Source organism: Nicotiana tabacum, chromosome 18, assembly GCF_000715075.1.
Source record: "Nicotiana tabacum cultivar K326 chromosome 18, ASM71507v2, whole genome shotgun sequence".
Taxonomy (NCBI): Eukaryota; Viridiplantae; Streptophyta; class Magnoliopsida; order Solanales; family Solanaceae; genus Nicotiana; species Nicotiana tabacum.
This window is the reverse complement of record NC_134097.1, coordinates 99,796,546-99,816,297: the sequence shown is the minus strand read 5'-3', so window position 1 is coordinate 99,816,297 and position 19,752 is coordinate 99,796,546. Positions and strand designations below refer to the sequence as shown.

At 36.1% G+C, this 19,752-nt stretch overlaps 4 protein-coding genes across 4 annotated transcripts; 1 reads left to right on the top strand and 3 right to left on the bottom strand.

Moving 5' to 3' along the window:
* Positions 1 to 439: 439 nt before the first annotated feature.
* LOC142172816 (uncharacterized) lies at positions 440 to 15,257 on the bottom strand. Its single transcript, XM_075236496.1, has 4 exons — positions 14,829 to 15,257; positions 14,153 to 14,234; positions 1,228 to 1,319; positions 440 to 667 (listed from the first exon to the last, which is right to left on the bottom strand). The coding sequence occupies exons 1-4, from the start codon at positions 14,967 to 14,969 to the stop codon at positions 605 to 607; spliced, it is 378 nt and encodes a 125-aa protein (XP_075092597.1). The 5' UTR covers positions 14,970 to 15,257; the 3' UTR covers positions 440 to 604.
* A 272-nt stretch (positions 15,258 to 15,529) lies between these two features.
* On the top strand, positions 15,530 to 16,078 carry LOC142172603 (uncharacterized). Its single transcript, XM_075236265.1, has one exon. The coding sequence runs from the start codon at positions 15,530 to 15,532 to the stop codon at positions 16,076 to 16,078; it is 549 nt and encodes a 182-aa protein (XP_075092366.1).
* Positions 16,079 to 17,589: 1,511 nt separating this feature from the next.
* Positions 17,590 to 18,018, bottom strand: LOC142172602 (uncharacterized). Its single transcript, XM_075236264.1, has one exon. The coding sequence runs from the start codon at positions 18,016 to 18,018 to the stop codon at positions 17,590 to 17,592; it is 429 nt and encodes a 142-aa protein (XP_075092365.1).
* Positions 18,019 to 18,340: 322 nt separating this feature from the next.
* Positions 18,341 to 18,982, bottom strand: LOC107783631 (uncharacterized). The gene has a single exon (XM_016604619.1). The coding sequence runs from the start codon at positions 18,980 to 18,982 to the stop codon at positions 18,341 to 18,343; it is 642 nt and encodes a 213-aa protein (XP_016460105.1).
* Between the last annotated feature and the right edge of the window lie 770 nt (positions 18,983 to 19,752).

Here is a 19,752-nt window from a genome sequence, read left to right as displayed (position 1 = left end):
GAATGCAAATACACCATCAATGGGAGATTATTGAAGACCCGACTCTAAATCGAAACCATCCGAGCAGCTGTCAAAGAAACTATTCCAATCAAGGGTTTGATTAAAATATGGTTATATGACAACAAGAATGTGTTTATTGACGTCTACAATGAAGAAGACTTCAAAGCTGTGTATTTTAAGCATGTAATTGAAATTGAAGGTCAGCCTATGTGGTTAAGCAGATGGACCCCTGACTTCACACTTGAAGAAGACAGTCCAATAATGTCACGACTCGGATTTTCCACCATTGGGATCGTGATGACGCCTACTCTTGAAAGCTAGGCAAGACGATAAATAAAGTTTTTATTACATTAATTATTAACCAAAATAAAAATAAATAATAGCTAAAGCCAAACAGAGATAAAGTGCGGAAGTGCTATAACAGTTCAACAACTCTAATACATGACTACCCCAATGATCTGGTGTCATAATCCACGAATGTCTAAAAATTCTATAAATATAGGTTTGAAAGAAATACATATGTTTTCAAAATAGAAAGAGACAGAAAATCCAAAAAACGGGGAAGAAGGGGACTCCAGGTTATGCGAACACCAGCAAATCTACCTTAGGTATCCTGTGGACTGAAGCCAGCAACCCAAACTTTACTCACGAGGTCCGACATCGAAATCTGCACAGAAAGTGCAGAGTACAGTATTAGTACAATCGACCCCATGTACTGGTAAGTGTCGAGCCTAACCTCGGCGAAGTAGTAATGAGGCTAAGACACGACAACAATATAAACTTGTGTAGTTAAATCATATACGAGAAAGTAATAATAACAAAAATTTAACAAAACATAACGGGAAGGGGAAACATGCTGAGGGGAATATCTAATTCTGGCAGTAATATAGTTGTCAAGACCCAAACCGATGGGACGTGACGGGCACCCGGTACCTTACTCACCCGAGTACCAACATAATGTATCTATTCATGTCATACTATCATAGATACTGAGCCAGAAGGCTGCCGTGAGATAAGTAGAATACAAGATGTGATACCAACTTAAGCATAAGACATACGGCCCTATAAGACCAAATAACCACTCGTATACTGAACATAGACTGACAAGGCCATACAATCTTTTACGTACATGACATATGTCTACAAGCCTTTAAGAATACATAATTTTCATAAAGGTCGGGACAGAGTCCCGCCATACCAAACAATACACGTCTAAATCATACTAACCAAATAAGCAACTCCGAAGCAAATGAAGCACATCAACATCTTCCGCTGAGCTGCTAGCCTACTTGGAGGGCTCTCGACCAAGATATCGGGACCTGCGGGCATGAAACGCAGCATCCCCAGGCAAAAGGGACGTCAATATAAATAATGTACCGAGTCTGTAAGGCACATAAATAAGTACATAACAGACATGAAAGAAATATAGAGTAAATGGCTCAGCCTGTAAGTCTGGATAACTCTATAAATCATGAAATACTTATAGTGTCATGCATTTGCATATAAATATCATGTCGTGCATAGGTACATGTGTTCATAACATCATCAAGCCTCTGAGGGCATTCCATCATATCATCTCGGCCACTATGGGAAAAATTATCAACGTATACCAGTTGATCAAGTGGTGGTGCATATATAACGCCGTAACCTTTTTCCATATCCCATATAAATATAATATACATATATATGCGTATATAACGCCATCTGGTCATGGGTCAATGGACATGTATAAATTCATGAAATGCATAAGAAATACGTTAATAAAATTTTCTCGGAATGACATAAAAATCCATATGCCTTTCGGATAAACTTTATCAAATACGTATTTTTTTTAAACCAATGAAAAAGATATAATAATAATAATAATAATAATAATAATAATAATAATAATAATAATAATAATAATAATAATAATAATAATAATAATAATATAATAATAATAATAATAATAATAATAATAATAATAATTTCTATGAATAGAGTCATTTATGGGAGTTGTGCATTTGCTCGTTTTTTATAATGTATGGATCATGCCAAGAGAAAGAAGGGATAGCCTTAACATACCTGAGTCGATTCTCTTGAGAAAAATTATACCGTACTCCTTTAGAATTGCAAAATCCTGTTGCTATTACGTAGTATAACATCATGTGAAATTTTGTTGAAGCTAATTTATTCCATAGCATATCCGTATGCAACTTTCCTAAAAAGGAATGAATGACCTTAGAAAGTGAAGCTTATTCCATAGAAGATCCGTATGAAACATTCCTAGAAATGAATGAATGACCTTAGAAAGGTCCCTTTTTATAATGATGTGGGCCCCACCTAATAAGGCTTAGTCACAAAATTCTCATTAAAATGTGACATCTTTTTACAAGACTTAAGAGTCATTTCTTGGCTTGATCAAGACAAACTTGGGCTGCCACATAATGCTTATCCATTCCCAACTATTAACCACCAATCACCTTAATTAATTGGTAATCTTTCTCTAAATTCAATAATTACCTGATTGTCCACATAATTAATAATTACCTCAACTTACTTAAAATACTACTCACTTCTCACATACCTTATACACCTTACTATTATGGTCACGTGGTACCTTGTATGGTACTAGTCCATAAATACTGAGATTTTAGCTCGTGCCGTATTTTATCCCAATATGTCAAACTTGAACGAAAATTTATTTTCTTTGACTTGCCTCCCTCTCACCTTCACGAATTTACTCATCACTTGTTTGAAATAGCATAATGCTTATAATCCTAAAATAAATCTCATTCCCGAACTTACGTCGATTAACTTACGACGAAACCTTAACATACAAAAATACGGAATGTAACATCTCATTTTCGAGCTTATATCAATTTACTCATGGTGTACTCCCACATATGAAAACATGGGGTGTAACATTATTTCCCCCTTTGGAACATTCGTCCTCGAATGTTGACTGATGCACTTATCATTTTTATAACCTATGTCTTTCGAATACTTTAATACTCTCCTTGCCATCTAGGCAACTGTTTTGTGAATAAATCCAAAGGCCAGGGTATTCCCCCCTTTAGGCCTCTTTCTCGCACCAATCTCGTGACTCTTGCTACCTTCTGTCATGCAGCATGTATGACTTTTTTCTTGTATGTGCGCTTATGCAACTCTTTTCTCCTATTTCCTCCATCTTTTAGCCAATCTCTAGGCCTCACTTTGCAAACATATACAGAGCTTGATAAAATGTCCCTCTGGGCATCTGTAGGTATACTGAAGTTCTTCGCTCGGCACTTTGTCGAACTTACGAATATTGTTATACCTTATTTCATAGATCCGTTTATCTATTCGTCATACTATACCATAACTCTTACTTCGATTTATCGTTACTGAGGTCTGCTACCGAACTCCGAGTTACTTTCATTACTTATCCCATATGTATAAATCTAAGTCCTTTAATGCTTCCTTATTACTTGTTCATCTTAAGAATGATGGCCTAATCTCACCTCATACTTTGTGACTTTTGTCCATCTACTGTTGATTCACCTTAATGTTGATCTATTATCTACCACTGATAACTTGATCTCTTATGTAATACTGCCCCTAGGGCTCATGTCTCATCAGGGACATCTGGAGTAATTAGATTTATCCACCTAGAGGCGATACTATACTTCCATAACCGTATTTTATAGCATCCCAATATGATTTATCTTACGTGGGTATTTTAATCCTGTACAATTTATGAAATCATTACTCAATTGAAGGCCCAAACGTTATCTTTCATCTATCACAATTACACCTTCGTTCTACTACCAGGGTAGCATTCCATCTCCCCCAAACTCTACTAGTCTTAGACTCCTTTGAGATCATTCAGGCAATACTGAACTTTCTATAACTTAGAGAAACCATCATCTCTCTTATTTTCATGGGCTTAATCCTGGGGACTTATCCATTCTCATCACCTTCTCACTTGCCCCTTTCTTATCCTTACTTATGTCTTCTTAAAACCTTATCGCTTTACCATACTTTAGCTTGCGACCTACACATATTCATTTATACTACTCGCAATCTTTCTTCAACTTGCTTACACCATAGATTTCCTTATGTTATTCTGGAATATCAAGCGAGACATCACATCATCTCAAACTCTTCTTTTACTCTCTTAACTAGACCTCTCGATACCTAGAAATCATCGACTGGAAGATATGCCACTGACAATGCCACTATCAATACTGAATCTCAATGCTTCTAGCCTTCTATCCGAAGTATGGATTATTCACAACCTTCTACATTTGGGTATCTCGTACGTTGTTCACCTTTACCTCACTTACCTTAAAATACTGCCTCACATTCTTCTCTCTCGTTCATAACTTCCATTCCACATAGGTATAATTCATATTCACGACTTGAAGCTCTACAATAATACTTGCACCTCTAGTGTACATACACAATTTGGTGAGAGCTTCATACTGACTTCTTATGAGGCTGGTACTTCCTCTATCTGGATTTATCGTAGAGCCGTTATAAAATATGGCTACTGTATTATCTCTCTTATACCTCTTATATTAAGAGTGATCCTGCAATGCTCTCAATCACTATGTCCATAATTTTCTGGATGCAAAAATCAAACTCCTAATTTACTTAGTTGCTGTAACTCTTTGGTTTCCTCTTTCCTCTGATCAACCTTTATGCAGGCTTAATCTATCTTCTGATTTGCATCTCATGGTATCAGTTATTACTTATAGCCTTTTATGGGCGCTATGGAATATCCATGATATAACTCTTTAACAATTCAATCCTTTGTTTATGACCTGGACTCAATTCTTTCTTTTAACTCGTACCGGAGTCTTCTACGGTTGTATGATTGTCAACATCTATGCTTCATGGATAATACTCCAAATCTTAAGTGCGTTCACAACGTGACTAACTCTGGATCATTGCTCGAATAATTCCTTCTGTTCCCTCTCATCTTTCTTTTAGTGTAAGCTATTACTTCTCCTGGTCATTCTGCCACTTGTTGCGTGCATACTTAGTATATCTTAGTGCCCACACATATTGGAATTCCATACAGCTCGTATGATCTTGAATATCACTTCTAATTTTACTCCCCATTCAGTAGCCACGGTAGGTGGCCACAGTAGGCGTCACCTTCTTATAGAATGCATATAATGTTGTTGTCAGACTGTTGTTACAAGACCATTTCCTTTTTAGGTCATTGTGCTTAGGTTGTAGCCTACTTCCTTATTTATCAGCTAGTCTTTCATTATAATACTTAGGGAGGACCCTCTGACTCTTGTAAATTTGTGAGCTTATTACATTGTATACTCGATGGACCTTCTGATGTCCTTCCTTGCCTATACTTATCCGTAGTTACTTACCTCCACGCCCTTGGGCTTGTAGGGTTGCTTATAAAATAATATTTTGACTGTCTTCCCAGTGGCACCCTCTTTTTATTTCCGTAACACTCATATGGTACCTTTAACTACCCCGACTCCTATTTGAATATATCTTAAGTATTATAATGACATTACTGCAAGGCTGAATTCTCCATGTTAGAGTTTACTACATTTATCTTGCATGATCTACTGATTTGTCTATAACTTCTTGTCTAGTCATGACTAGGCTCTTTCTGAATCAACTACTAACTACTCGTCGGCCCATTCTCATATCCATATTCCACGTAATCTCTCTTGGTTTATTTTCTTTGTCTAACTTACCCCTTGCATCGGCTCCTTATTTATCAATAACCTTCCGGACAGTACTTCCTTTTTTTAATGTTGTACTTACATAACGTTCTGGAACCATAGCATATCTGTAGGATTCAGATAAGTGCAATCTCATTCCTTTCTCATTTTTATCGCACTCTTCCTTTACCATTCCATAGTTACTAGAACAAAATTCTGTCTTACTACCACATCACTCCATATTCCCACCTTTAGGGGAGTACTAAGATTTAGTGCTATGATGATCTACGTATAGATGTTTTACCTTTTCAGCTCTGGCGTCTTTTCAAATTGTAGATGACCCTTACTTGCCTTGCGATAATACTTCGGTACCACGGATAACAAAATTCCTTACTCGCGAGGGTGAGACTTAATGTAACTGGTACATACAGTCCCTTAAGCTTAACTTTGCTCACATTGCTTGCTTTAGGGAAGCGTCTTCCTGAATGACCATTATCTGAATTTCTCATAAATTTTCTTCTGTTGTCCATTCTACTATCGCCGGAATGAAATATGAAATTCTCATGATGCCGACTATTATCAAATCACTCAGTTCCTAATTGATGTTTAGTTTACCTTGTTCACCAATCCATACTGGTTTCTATTATTCTGGGGTCTAACTTTTCCTTCTATTAATCATGTTAAAGTCGCGAACTTATTTCTCGAAATGCGAATGTGACTGTATGGCCTATACTTTCTTGTTGCCTTAAGTCCTGTCACCTCTCGTATTTTCCTTTACTTGACTATAGACTCTATAGTATTTTCATCTTTTTGATCTATTATTGTCATCCATGTATCACATCTTACTCATAATGCTTCCTTATCTCTCTTCTTATTTCCCTGCTAATATTTCTGCGTATCCCTTTCTTTTGAAAACTTCAACAAGACATTCTTTTGCTTTTAGCTCTCCTTGCTTCATTCATTGGCTCTTTGGTTTGCTCAACGTTTTCGCTCTTCTAGGGACGGGAGCCATGCTAAGGTAATATTTATCCCTTCAAGGTTTCAAGTTCCTATCTTTGTAGTACTCATATCTAGCTGTACTATTTTAGTGTGCACCATTTGGGTGTCTCACAAGGAGATCTATTAGCACATTTGCAATATCCTTTGGAAATGTCAACTAACGCAAACAATTCGTCCACCATTTTGGCTCACTCTAACCCCAGCCGGATCGTGATATTATATCCTTATCTTAAACCATATTTGTTATTTCCCATAGAGCATAACTCAGATCGGTGTGGCCAATTATACATACCTCTGTTACTGTTGAAGGTAACTCAAAATGCTTATATCTCTCTTCCTGAATAGCTCGTACCCTTATTCACCTTGTTTCTTTTACTTGTTGCAACTCGTGTCTAACTTTCAATTCTGTTATTCCTTATTACCATAAATGTAGATAAGTATTCTTTCCTAAAAGCTCATTATCAAGAACCGTACACCTTTTAGTACACGCATGATCGGTTGAAGACCTCTCATTTACTTATCATAAGCAATATGCAAAATCGAGTTCCTCTAACTCAACACTTCCACAGCTATGTCTTTTATTGATCGTCTTCCTGAATATAGGCATTATCTTATTACGAATAGAAGTTCGGGATTTGAATTCTTATAAGTGAGCTCTACCACACAATCTAGAGTAAGAAGAAAGAGTGACAGTCCTAAATGCCCTATAGGCTCCTGCTTATAAGTGTGGTGCACGACACACCCATAAACAAGACTCTACTAGACACGGCTTGTATACTCCCTAGGTTAGAACTGCTCTAATACCACTTGTCACGACCCAAACCGATGGGCCGCGATGGGCACTCGGTACCTTACTCAATCGAGTACCAACATAATGCATCTTTTCATGTCATACTATCATTGATACTGAGCCGGAAGGCTACCGTGAGATAAGTAGAATACAAGATGTGATACCAACTTATACATAAGACATACGGGCCTATAAGACCAAATAACCCAATAAGGCCATACAATCTTTTACGTACATGACATCTGTCTATAAGCCTCTAAGAATACATAATTTTCATAAAGGTCGGGACAGAGTCCCGCCATACCAAACAATACACATCTAAATCATACTAACCAAACAAGCAACTCCGAAGCAAATGGAGCGCACCAACATCTTCCGTTGAGCTATTAGCCTACTTGGAGGGCTCTCGACCAAGCTATTGGGACCTGCGTGCATGAAACGCAGCGCCCCCAAGCAAAAGGGACGTCAATACGAATAATGTGCCGAGTATGTAAGGCACATAAATAATAACAGACATGGAAGAAATATAGAGTAAATGGCTCAGCCTGTAAGTTTGGATAACTCTGTAAATCATGAAATACTTATATTGTCATGCATTTGCGTATGAATGTCATATCATGCATAGGTATATGTGTTCATAACATCATCAAGCCTCTGAGGGCATTCCATCATCTCGGCCACTATGGGCAAAATTATCAACGTATACCAGTTGATCAGGTGGTGGTGCGTATATAATGTTGTAACCTTTATCCATATCCCTATTATAATATACATATATACGCATATATAACGTCATATAGTCATGGGTCAATGTACATGTATAAATTCATGAAATGCGAAAGAAATACGTTAATAAGATTTTCTCGGAATGCCATAAAAATCTATATGCCTTTCAGATAAACTTTATCAAATACGTATTTTTCTGAGACCCATGAACAGAAGTTATAATAATAACATGACACATGGGAAATCAAGAACATAAGCATCTCTATTATTTCTATGAATAAAGTCATTTATGGAATTTGTGCATTTGCTCGTTTCGTTTGAATGGTATGGATCATGCCAAGATAAAGAAGGGATAACCTTAACATACCTGAGTCGATTCTCTTGAGAAAAATTATATCGTACTCCTTTAGAATCGCAAAATCATGTTGCTATTACGCAGTATAACATCGTGTGAAATTTTGTTGAAGCTAATTTATTCCATAGCATATCCGTATGAAACTTTCCTAAAAAGAAATGAATGACCTTAGAAAGTGAAGCTTATTCCATAGAAGATCCGTATGAAACTTTCCTAGAAATGAATGAATGACATTAGAAAGGTCCCTTTTTATAATGATGTGGGCCCCACCTAATAAGGCTTAGTCAAAAATTCTCATTAAAATGTGACACCTTTTTACAAGACTTAAGAGTCATTTCTTGGCTTGATCAAGACAAACTTGGGCTGCCACATAATGTTTATCCATTCCCAACTATTAACCACCAATCACCTTAATTAATTGTTAATCTCCCACTAAAATCAATAATTACCCGATTATCTACATAATTAAGAATTACCTCAACTTATTTAAAATACTACTCACTTCTCACATACCTTATACACCTTACTATCATGGTCATGTGGTACCTTGTATGTACTAGTTCATAAATACCAAGATTTTAACTCGGGCAGTATTTTATCCCAATATGTTAAACTTGGACGAAAATTCATTTTCTTCGACTTGCCTCCCCTCTCACCTCACAAATTTACTCATCACTTGTTTGAAATAGAATAATGCTTATAATCCCAAAATAAATCTCATTCCTGGACTTACGTCGATTAACTTACGACGAAACCTTAACGTACGAAAAATGCGGAATGTAACATCTCATTTCCGAGCTTATATCAATTTACTCATGGCGTACTTCCACGTACGAAAACATGGGGTGTAACAACAGTAAAGAAGCAAAATTAACATCAGGCTTTAAACCAACAGAAGTAATAACATAGTAACATGTGCACGGCATCACCCTTCGTGCTTTTACTCTCGTCCTCACCATAAGAAACAACAAAAATGGCATGGCATCAGCCTTTGTGCTTTTACTCTCTCAAATCATGGCACGACATCGCCCTTCGTGCATTAACACTCAGAGAATATGGTACGACATCACCCTTCGTGCATTAACACTCACAGAATATGGTACGATATCACCCTTCGTGCATTAACACTCACATAATATGACACGACATCACCCTTCGTGCATTAACACTCACTCACAATATCATGCGCGGTATCATCCTTCGTGCATTAACAATCACTCACAATATCGTGCACGACATCACCCTTCGTGTTTTATACTCTTCCTCACTTAAACAATGGAAACAATAACATCCCGGCAAGGGAATCAGCTATAACCAATCTCGTTTCAACAGTTAACCTCACAAAATAAGTCTCAACTTGAGTCAATACTCGACAATGATCCAATACCAAGAAAATATCATAAGACTTGTTCAACATGGAGAATCACCAATTTAAGCATGAATAGTACGTAATAAGAGACACAACGGTCACAGTATAAGACTCACTTGCATGCTCAACATCAACGTGTAGATACTCATCACCATACCTATACGTCGTACTCAATACTAACACATAGCCAATAAGAAGACAACACATATTCCCTCAAGTTAAGGTTAGACCAAACATTTACCTCGATTCCACAGCCAAAAATCAAGCCTCAATTACCGCTTTACCTCTCGGTTCCACTTCCAATCCGCTTGTATGTAGTCATAATTAACTTAATAACATCAATAAATGCTAAAGAACTCAATTCCAATGTTTAATTATAGGTTTCCTAACATTTCTCCAAAAAGTCAAAAATTGACCCCGGGCTCGCTTGGTCAAAACTCGAAGTTCGGACCAAAACCTGATTACTCATTCACCCCCGAGCTCGGATATACAATTGGTTTTGGAATTTGACCTCAATTTGAGGTCTAAATCCCCATATTTCACCCAAAAACACCCAATTTCCAATGAAAATCCCTAGATTTTAAGATGAAATCTTGTAAAAGGAATAAATAGATTGAAAGAAATTAGTAAGAAATTGTTTACCTATGATTTGGGGAAGAATTTGTCTTTGGAAAATCTCTTCTTGAAGTTTAGGGTTTGAAAATTTGAGAAATGAATCAAAAATCCTGTTCAGAATCGTTTTTGAACAGTTGCAGATATCACATTTGCGACGCAAATGCGAACATCTCATCGCAAATGCAAAGAATGTCCAGGGCCTGCTTTCATCGCAAATGCAAACGCTTATTCGCAAATGCGACCTGTTCACATCACAAATGTGATCCTGAGCTTCGCAATTGCGAAGGTCCCCTCCCAGCCCCACTGATCGCAAATGCGATGCTCGCATTTGCAAGCCAGTCTTCGCAAATGCGAAGCCTGCAGACCTGAAACAAACCATCAATTTTCTTAAGTCTCAAAACATTCTGTGGCCTATCCAAAACTCACCAGAGCCCTCGGGGCTCCAAACCAAACATGCACATAAGTCTAAAAACATCGTACGGACTTGCTCGCGCGATGAGATCACCAAAATAACATCTAGAACTATGAATTCAACACCAAAACTCATGAAATTCTCAAGATAGTTCAAAAATTTTATTTTCTCAACCAAGGGTCCGAATTACATCAAACCTCTTCCGTTTTTCACCAAATTTCACAGATAAGGCCTAAATACCATAACGGACCTGTACCGGACTCCGGAACCAAAATACGGATCTGATACCAACAAAATCAAAACCTATTAAATTTCCAAAAATCATTATATTTTCAGTTAAATAATTTTCTTCAAAAATTCATTTCTCGGGCTAGGGACCTCGGAATTCGATTCCAGGCATACGCCCAAGTCCCATATTTTACTACGGATCCTTCGGGACCGTCAAATCACGGGTTCAGGTCCGTTTACTCAAAATATTGACCGAAGTCAACTTAAATTAACTTAAAGGCAAAAACTCAATATTTTTCTCAAATTTTCATATAAGACTTTTCGGAAGCTCGCCCGGACTGCACACACAAATCGAGAAGAATGAAAATGAAGTTTTTAAGGTCTCGAAATACAGGATCAGATTCTAAAACGAAAGATGACCTCTTTGGGTCATCACAAATAACTCCAGTATGGGTACTTTTGCCAAACCTTGTGTTCCATCTGCATACTTGGCACTATGTCAAACAAATTTTGAGCCCAATTGGAACCCCTCTGGGAATGGATGTTGCTACAAAGGGAATGACTAGACCAAGTATGGCAAAAGTTCGAGTGGAGATTGATTTGACCAAACCTAGATTGGATCATATATTTGTTGGTCAAAGGAATGCAGCTAATCCTCTACAAGGCCACGAACAAAAGATTGAATATGAAGACGTGCCTAAGTACTCACAGGGACTTGTGATTAACTATCAACTAAATTAAACCAAACAATTAATCTATTCAAGCTAATCTGAAAGTATGAATATTTAGCTAAAACTAATCTAAAGTGACAAACTAAGAGATTAAAGAAAATAAGTTGGCAAATTTATAGAGACGAATTCAATGTGAGTGAATATTCTAGAGTTATGGGTTAGCTAACAATTCTGTTGAGTTTTTCACTTAAATCGTCTAATTAATTTATCTGATTTATTGGTTGACAGGGTTAATATTGCTCGTAGCCTTCTCTCGAAGTACAACTCACATATTCAAGCTAATCTAACGATTATATTCCTATGGAATTAGAATTAACAAGAACGCATTAATAATTCCCGTATAGTAACCAAGCAAGGCAATTAGGTATATTCCTATCCTAACCACAAATCCGCCCCCCCCCCCCTCTAAGAGTTAAGATCTTACTCTACTCAATCTTATATGCAATCTATGATTCCCTCTCCTGAGTTCAATTCTAGATTCGTAGATAGTATTCAATTGTTGATCAAACAATCAAATAATTAAGTGCAAGATTGAATAAATAAATCAATATGATAAAATAATAAGAACAATTCAAGTTTCAAACTACAACGTTCATATAGCACCCAAAACTCTAGAACAAATAAACTATGAAATTAAAGGAAGAGAAGAAAAACTAGTTAGAAGCCTCCTCCAAGCATGATGTGTGTTCTCCCACGTCAATTCTCCTTCAATGTATGTTAGATCCCCTTCAAAATATGTTTAGGACTCCTTATATACGAGTTGGTACTATATAGGACCGAAATAATCTTGTCCCGAAAAATCCCCGCCTCCGGCGTCCAGGCCAGCGCGAGACGCTGACCTAAACCTTAGCGCTGGATCCAGTGAGTTTGCCGCCTGCTCTTTCAAGCGTCTTTCCCAGGTACGTTTTTGCCTCCATTTGTCTTTTTATTGTATCCTTGGGGGACAAACACCAAAGGGTGTCCCCCCATTTTATATTCTTTTATTTTTTTTTCTTTTTCTTTCGCGTTTTATTTAAGTTTGTTCTAAATGTCATCTTCATACCGCTTTATTGCTACACAGTTCAAATATAATATATAAGCACAAACTAATATAATTATGGGAAAAATTCACATTAGAATAACTGGGCTCCCTATTTTTCAATTTTATAGCCCATATTTCAATTTACAACCAACTAGGCCAAAAATAATAGGCTAAGATTCAACATCCAACTCCAATAGGTTCTCAAAATTACTATTTAATTTTTATAAAAAATTCCTCAAGATTTTAAATTAATTTTCGAATCAGTAACTGTGACTCAAATATTAATTCAACAAACCAAATTCATTTGGGTTGTTGAAAATTAGATTTTTAACAAGCTTAAATATGTGGGTTTAAATTCCGAATTTGATTTTGTGAGAAATTTGAAGTGGGTACTATAAAGACTTGTTAGAAATAGTATAAGGAAGTTGTATATAAAATTTGAAGTCATTTAATGGAAATTTGGACTGGTTTTGAATAAGAATTGCAACTAAAAATCGTGAAAGAAGTTCGTCTACAAACGCTTGTATAAATGTGTATAAAAGTGTATAATAGTGTATAAGGTGTATTTCTACACTCATATACACTATTATACAAGATTATATATAATTATATAAAAAACTGACTTCGTCTTCTTCCTTGCGTTTTTTCTGAAATTTAACTCAAATCTACTCCAAATCACTTTAAATTTAAATTTTGAACTCATTTTGATATTTTCAATCAATTGGAACAACACCCAATCCAAACAATTAACAAATTCAATAAAACTCATTTTCAAAAACAAAATTTTGAATGAACTTCAATGGTGGACTTTTGCTCTTCAATTTTCTTACATTGCAAGCAGGTGACATAAGAGGAGAAGCAGAAAATACATGGTCTCTTGAAGCATATGTAGAAGATGTGAGAAAAAGAGAGAGTGAAAGCAATGGTTGTGAGAACACAGATTTAACTCCATGATTTTTAGAAGCAATGGTTGTAAGAACACAGATTTTAAATTTGCTAGTGATTTCAAAATATGTACAATATGGGCTAGGTGGGATAAAACATAAAAATATGTGCTATTTTTTATTATGGTGTGAAGTCATGTGTATTTTTTTGTAATTCTTTACGTAATTAATAGTCAAATGACGAGTAAAAACTACTAGAACGTGATGTAACAATGGATAAATAAATACATTTTTGGCCGAGCATCAAAAGTAAGGATTAATAACAATGGAGAAAGAGAAAGAAATGGAAGCAAAGGTCGCACCTAGCAGCAATCCAAAGCCAACAGTTCCAAACCAAATTACCCAAGAGAAGCTGATAAATGGTGCAGGAGCGAGCACTTCTAGCTGCAAAGCACAACCAAAAACTCCAAATAAAATTGCAATAGAAAAGTTGACAAATGATGCAGGAGAGTTACAGATCCCTATTGAGAACCCCAAAGATCTTCAGGTAGTTCTATTTCAAGACTCTAAACATGAAGAAGAAGAGCGATGGAAAGTACAGTTGAATAAGAACACAAGAGCTAAAAAGCAGATTCTGCTCATAGAGGAAAATGCAAGTACTTGCAATAAATTTGATAGTCTAAGCAATAAGGAGGAACCTCAGAATAATATTGACCACATGAGAGAGTCAAGCAAAGGGCCTGAAGAATAAAACACTAATCAAAATGGAAAAGAGCTCCAGGATGAACGGGCAGATAACACTACCACAAAAGAAGAAAAAGAAGAAGAGACATCCGAGGAGTTTACTGAAGAAGAGATGACTGATGAGGAAACCGAGTTATTGGCTCAAGCAATTTGCAGCGGGAAAACGAAAACAAAAAGAAATGAAGTCCAGGAAACGATTGACAAAACATGTAAGGGAAGTGGACTATAACTTAGGAATCCTGCAATCAGAGGCGGATCTAGGATTTGAAGGTTCCGGGTGCCATATATAATTACCTGCAAAATAACTCCCAATAATCCTGGTAAGAATTTATATGTCTCTGTTGTATATGCAAAATCCAAATCAGCTGGAAGAGAAGATCTCTGGGAATATATGAGAGTTTTTGCTTCAACTATTTCCAACCCATGGGCTGTCATAGGGGATTTTAATAGTATCCTTAGCACTGATGAAAAGTTGGGTGGTACTCCTCACAACTTGTCCAAAAGCCTACCTTTTATAGAGTGTCTTCATGATTGTGATTTAACTGACATGGGTTATACTAGGCAAGCATTCACTTGGTGTAATGAAAGAAAGGGTAAAGAAGTCATTTGGAAAAGGTTAGGTTGGTAGTTAATGATGAATGGGAGGCCTGTTTTTCCAAAACTGCTAAGTATAAAACAATTGACAAGAATTAGCTTTGATGATTGCCCGATCATGATGTCTGCACAGAATGAAGAAGATAACTACATCAAGTACTTCAAATTCTTGAAATTTTGGGTGGATCAAGACGATTTTACAGAAATTGTGAGACACCAGTGGGATACAGAGATCTCTGGCAATATTTTCTGGGGGTGCATCAAAAAATGAAGAAGACTAGTAGAGCTCTAAGTATCCAAAAAACAAGATTGGAGATATTTTTGTCAAGACACGTCTTCTTGAAAATAATATTAATTACTTTGAGGAGATGTTTATGACCTCTTTGGACCAAGAAGATAGAATGAATCTTAATAGAGCTAAGGCCGAACTAGTGGTTCACCATAAGGTGGTTGAAGCTTTCTGGAAACAAAAGGCCAATCCTAAATGGCAACTGAAGGGTGATGAAAATACAAAATACTTCCATAGTGTTGTGAGAGGCAAAAGAAAATTACTTAACATTCATAGGATTAATGTTGATGGCCAGTGGGTGGAAGGGAGGGATAACATAGCCATAGCTGCTGTTAATTTCTATCAGGATCTATTCAACAGTGGCAACCTAGATATTGACATGAGTATTATGAATTGCATACCTAGATTGATCAGTGATGACGATAATATAATGCTTCTAGCAGAACCTTCACAGGAAGAGGTTAGAAATGCAATTTTTTTTATCAATCCTAACAGCTCTGCAGGCCCCGATGGCTTTAATAGCCTATTCTTCCAGAAAACTTGGGACATTATTGGAGATGATATGGTAAATATGGTTAGAGTTGTGTTTAACAGCGATCAAATGCCCAGATTCTTTACCAATACTTGTCTTGTGCTTATTCCCAAAATAGACTCTTCTTAATCATTTTCAGACTTCAGACCTATTAGTCTCAGTAATATTTTTCAGAAGATGATTTCCAAAGTGATGAATAACAGGTTATCTCGGTTATTGCCTATGATTATCTCACACAATCAAAGCGATAATAGGAAGGTCTATTGGGGAAAATATTCTACTTGCTCAGGAAATCATCCATGATATAAGAAAACCTAATAAGGGAGGCAATGTTATAGTTATGTTAGTAATGAACAAGGCCTATGACAGGCTTTCTTGACACTTCTTGGGTTCTGTCATAAGGAAAATGGGATTTAATGAGCAGTGGATCCACATTATTTGGAATCTTCTATCTAACAATTGGTATATTGTGATTCTCAATGACAGAAGACATGGATTTTTCAAATCTCATAGAGGAGTCAAACAGGGAGACTCTTTATCACCTTCTCTATTTATAATTGTTGTTGAAGTTCTTTTTAGAAGTCTAAACAAACTTTATGATAATCCAAGGTTCATTGGTTTTAACATGCTGCCAAATGGACCAAAGATTAATCATTTAATTTATACTGATGATGTTATTATTTTTTGCTCAGGTAAAACATCAAATCTACAACTGATTCAGGAGACCCTGACTAGGTACGAGAAGAACTCTGGTCAACTCATTTATAAAGGAAAAAGCTGCTTCTTGATGGACAAAGATATCTCTTAAAGAAGGAAAACTATAGTGGCCGGGACTTTGGACATGTAGGAAAAGGATTTTCCAATCACATATTTGGGATGCCCTTTATTTTATGGAAAGAAAAAGGTTCATTTCTTTACGGAAATGGCTACTAAAATAATACAAAGGGTAGGATCATGGCATCGTAACCTTCTATCACCTGGTGGCAGAGGCGAATCTAGGATTTGAAGGTTTCGGGTGTCATATTATTTTATACATAGATATATTATTATTTATACAATCTAAATGGGATAAATATATAGTCGGTTTGATCAACTTTGTGTTTCGGTTCTAGCTATTCATCTTTTCGATTTATATAGATAAATATATCGAACGAAAATAAATTATGACAACTTAGCGCACATCATAAAATTTTCAGCAGTAATACCAATATCATAAAAAGAATTCCCACATGAAAAGTACAAAAAGACAACTTCTTTCATGTTTTGACAATTGGAAATGTCTTCCAATTAAGAAAATACTACCATAATCAGTTGGTCACTATAACTAATAAGTAAGACATACATAATTCTTACATCCTTAAGTAAACAAAAACATACAGGTACATCATTTATTTACAATTGTCCTCGACGAGTTTTCATATTTTGAAAATGGTCAATGATAGCATCATTACTTACCTTTTCAAATGCTTCTATGTAACAAACTAAACAATCATTTAAATATTGATCACCAATGCTATTTCACACTTTATTTTTTATTCGCTTCATGGATGAAAATACTCTCTCCACATTTATAGTAGCAACAGGTAAAATCAAAGTAAACTTCACCAGTAAATAAACAAGTGCATAAGTCTACACAAGATTTACTTCAATTCTTTTGCTAAATCTTTAATTCCTTGCAAGTTGGAGAACTTGGGATCATCACCTCGCATATGAATTATGAAGGTATCGAGTTGATAACTCAAATCCCGAAGCAGCAATTTATCAAACTCATTTGGATAACACTTCGCCAATGTTACTATTCTATCTTTATCAAAATTAGCAAAGGAATTAACTGGACTCAAGCTAGCCATCCCAAGAAGCAAATCACTACTCACTACATCAAAACGTTCATTAAGCTCTTGAAGTTGCACATTAATCACAACATAAAAGATTTCAACACGCAAGTAATGTGAGTAACAAACATTAGACTTACGCTTAGACTTGCCGGGAAAGTAAGACTCATCCATCTTCGGAATCAAAATATCATGCATATCACAAAATGAGGAAACATCATCCAATAGAGATTCCATCCGGTTTCCCTCATATCTTGCAACCTTTTCTTTGTAATGTCAAGAAATACCACGACATTAACAATATCTTGATCCTTTCTTTTGTAAAATCTTGCTCAATTCATTTGACATGGCTAACACTTTCACCATCAAGTGAAGCACAAAAATAAATTTGAATGTTCTAATCTTACCCAAAAGATACTCTACTTGATTTCTTTCATGTGAGGTAGAACATTCATACTCAATCAATTTAAGCACATGAACAATAGAAGAGAAAATAGCAAAAAAGTTATCCAATGTTTTGAAATGGGATCCCCAACGAGTATCACCTGGTTTTTGAAGTTCACGTTCTTGATTTAATCATTGTCCTAATAACTTCACCGGACCCAAGTAATTGCTCCAACTCTTCAGCTTGATGATGACGAAGCAAGTCTCTGCGCTTGAAAGATCCTCCAACAACATTCAACATATTAGTAACATGATCAAAAAAGTCTTCAACATCCAAATGCTTTTTAGCAATAGGTACAAGTGTTAATTGCAATTGATGAGCGAAGCAATGAATGTAATATGCCGATGAGCTATCTTTCATAACTAAAGTCTTGAGACCACTTATCTCTCCGTTCATATTACTAGCTCCATCATAACCTTGTCCACGTACTTTAGATGTACTTAGTGAGTGATCCGAAAGCAAAGAATATATTGCTTCCTTTAATGAGCATGCCGATGTATCACTAACATGGACAAGGCCAACAAATCGTTCTACCACTTCACCATTCTTATTAACATACCGCAAAACAAGAGTCATTTGTTCTTTGTACGAGATATCTTTGGATTCATCGGCTAATATACCAAAGTAATCTCCATTGAAGTCTTCAATTATAGATTTCATTGTTTCTTTTGCACAAGCATTGACAATATCCTTTTGAATCATAGGACAAGTTAAAGTATCATTTTGTGGAGCATTTTCTAATATTACTTTTCCCATATTCGGATGCTTGTCCCCATGCCACCGCAAAAAGCTTAGAAATAAGCCTTGATTGTTGAGGATTCACTTTCGTCATGACCTCGGAAAGGTAATCCATGATGCAAGAGAAGTCTTGCAACATCAATTGAGGCTTCCAAGCGCATTCGGTACTCACTTTTTACCTTCTCAGAATGCTTGTCTAAAACAACTTGAATTGATTGATGATGATTTGACAAATCTAGCATCTTGTTGAAACATTTATTATGGACACTAGTAATCTCACCGACATGCAAACGGAACCTTTCAAGAGCCTTATTCCAAGCCCTAAAACTATTTTTTTTGTAAAACATTCACTCGCACTTCCATGAACGAATTCAATTTTGAACAAATAACAACATAGACAATATGCGGCATCTTTTTTCACACTATACTCCAACCATCTTGAAAATAAACTTTTGAACCAACTTGGTTTAAATTGGTGCATTCTCCCTCCTATTGTAGTTTGAGGAAATTGATGATTAGTAGGTTGATAAGACCCATTTTGAATGTAATATCTCCTCACCTCATCTCGTAATCGAGGGCTATAATTAGCAATGGGTATTCTTTCTCCTGGGTCGGTGCTAAATGATTCTGAGTCAAGCTCATCGATAAGATGAGAAAAATTGACATTCGTATGAATTTATGGAGCTATCGCCTGATTAAATGATGGCACACTAGAACTAGAACTTGGTTGAGAATAATTCATTTTTACAACAAATTTATCCATCTCAATCTTTCCTACAAAATAAATG

What these genes read in the sequence shown, in the direction of transcription:
- LOC142172816 (XM_075236496.1), bottom strand. Translation starts at nt 14,969, where the DNA reads ATGACAGCCCATGGGTTGGAAATAGTTGAAGCAAAAACTCTCATATAT. An exon ending in TATTGGGAGTTATTTTGCAG is followed by an intron (nt 14,235 to 14,828) that starts GTAATTATATAT and finishes TGTGCTTTGCAG; the next exon opens with CTAGAAGTGCTCGCTCCTGC. An exon ending in GCTTCGGAGTTGCTTATTTG is followed by an intron (nt 668 to 1,227) that starts GTTAGTATGATT and finishes CTTTCTGTGCAG; the next exon opens with ATTTCGATGTCGGACCTCGT.
- LOC142172603 (XM_075236265.1), top strand. Translation starts at nt 15,530, where the DNA reads ATGAATCTTAATAGAGCTAAGGCCGAACTAGTGGTTCACCATAAGGTG.
- LOC142172602 (XM_075236264.1), bottom strand. Translation starts at nt 18,018, where the DNA reads ATGGAATCTCTATTGGATGATGTTTCCTCATTTTGTGATATGCATGAT.
- LOC107783631 (XM_016604619.1), bottom strand. Translation starts at nt 18,982, where the DNA reads ATGGGAAAAGTAATATTAGAAAATGCTCCACAAAATGATACTTTAACT.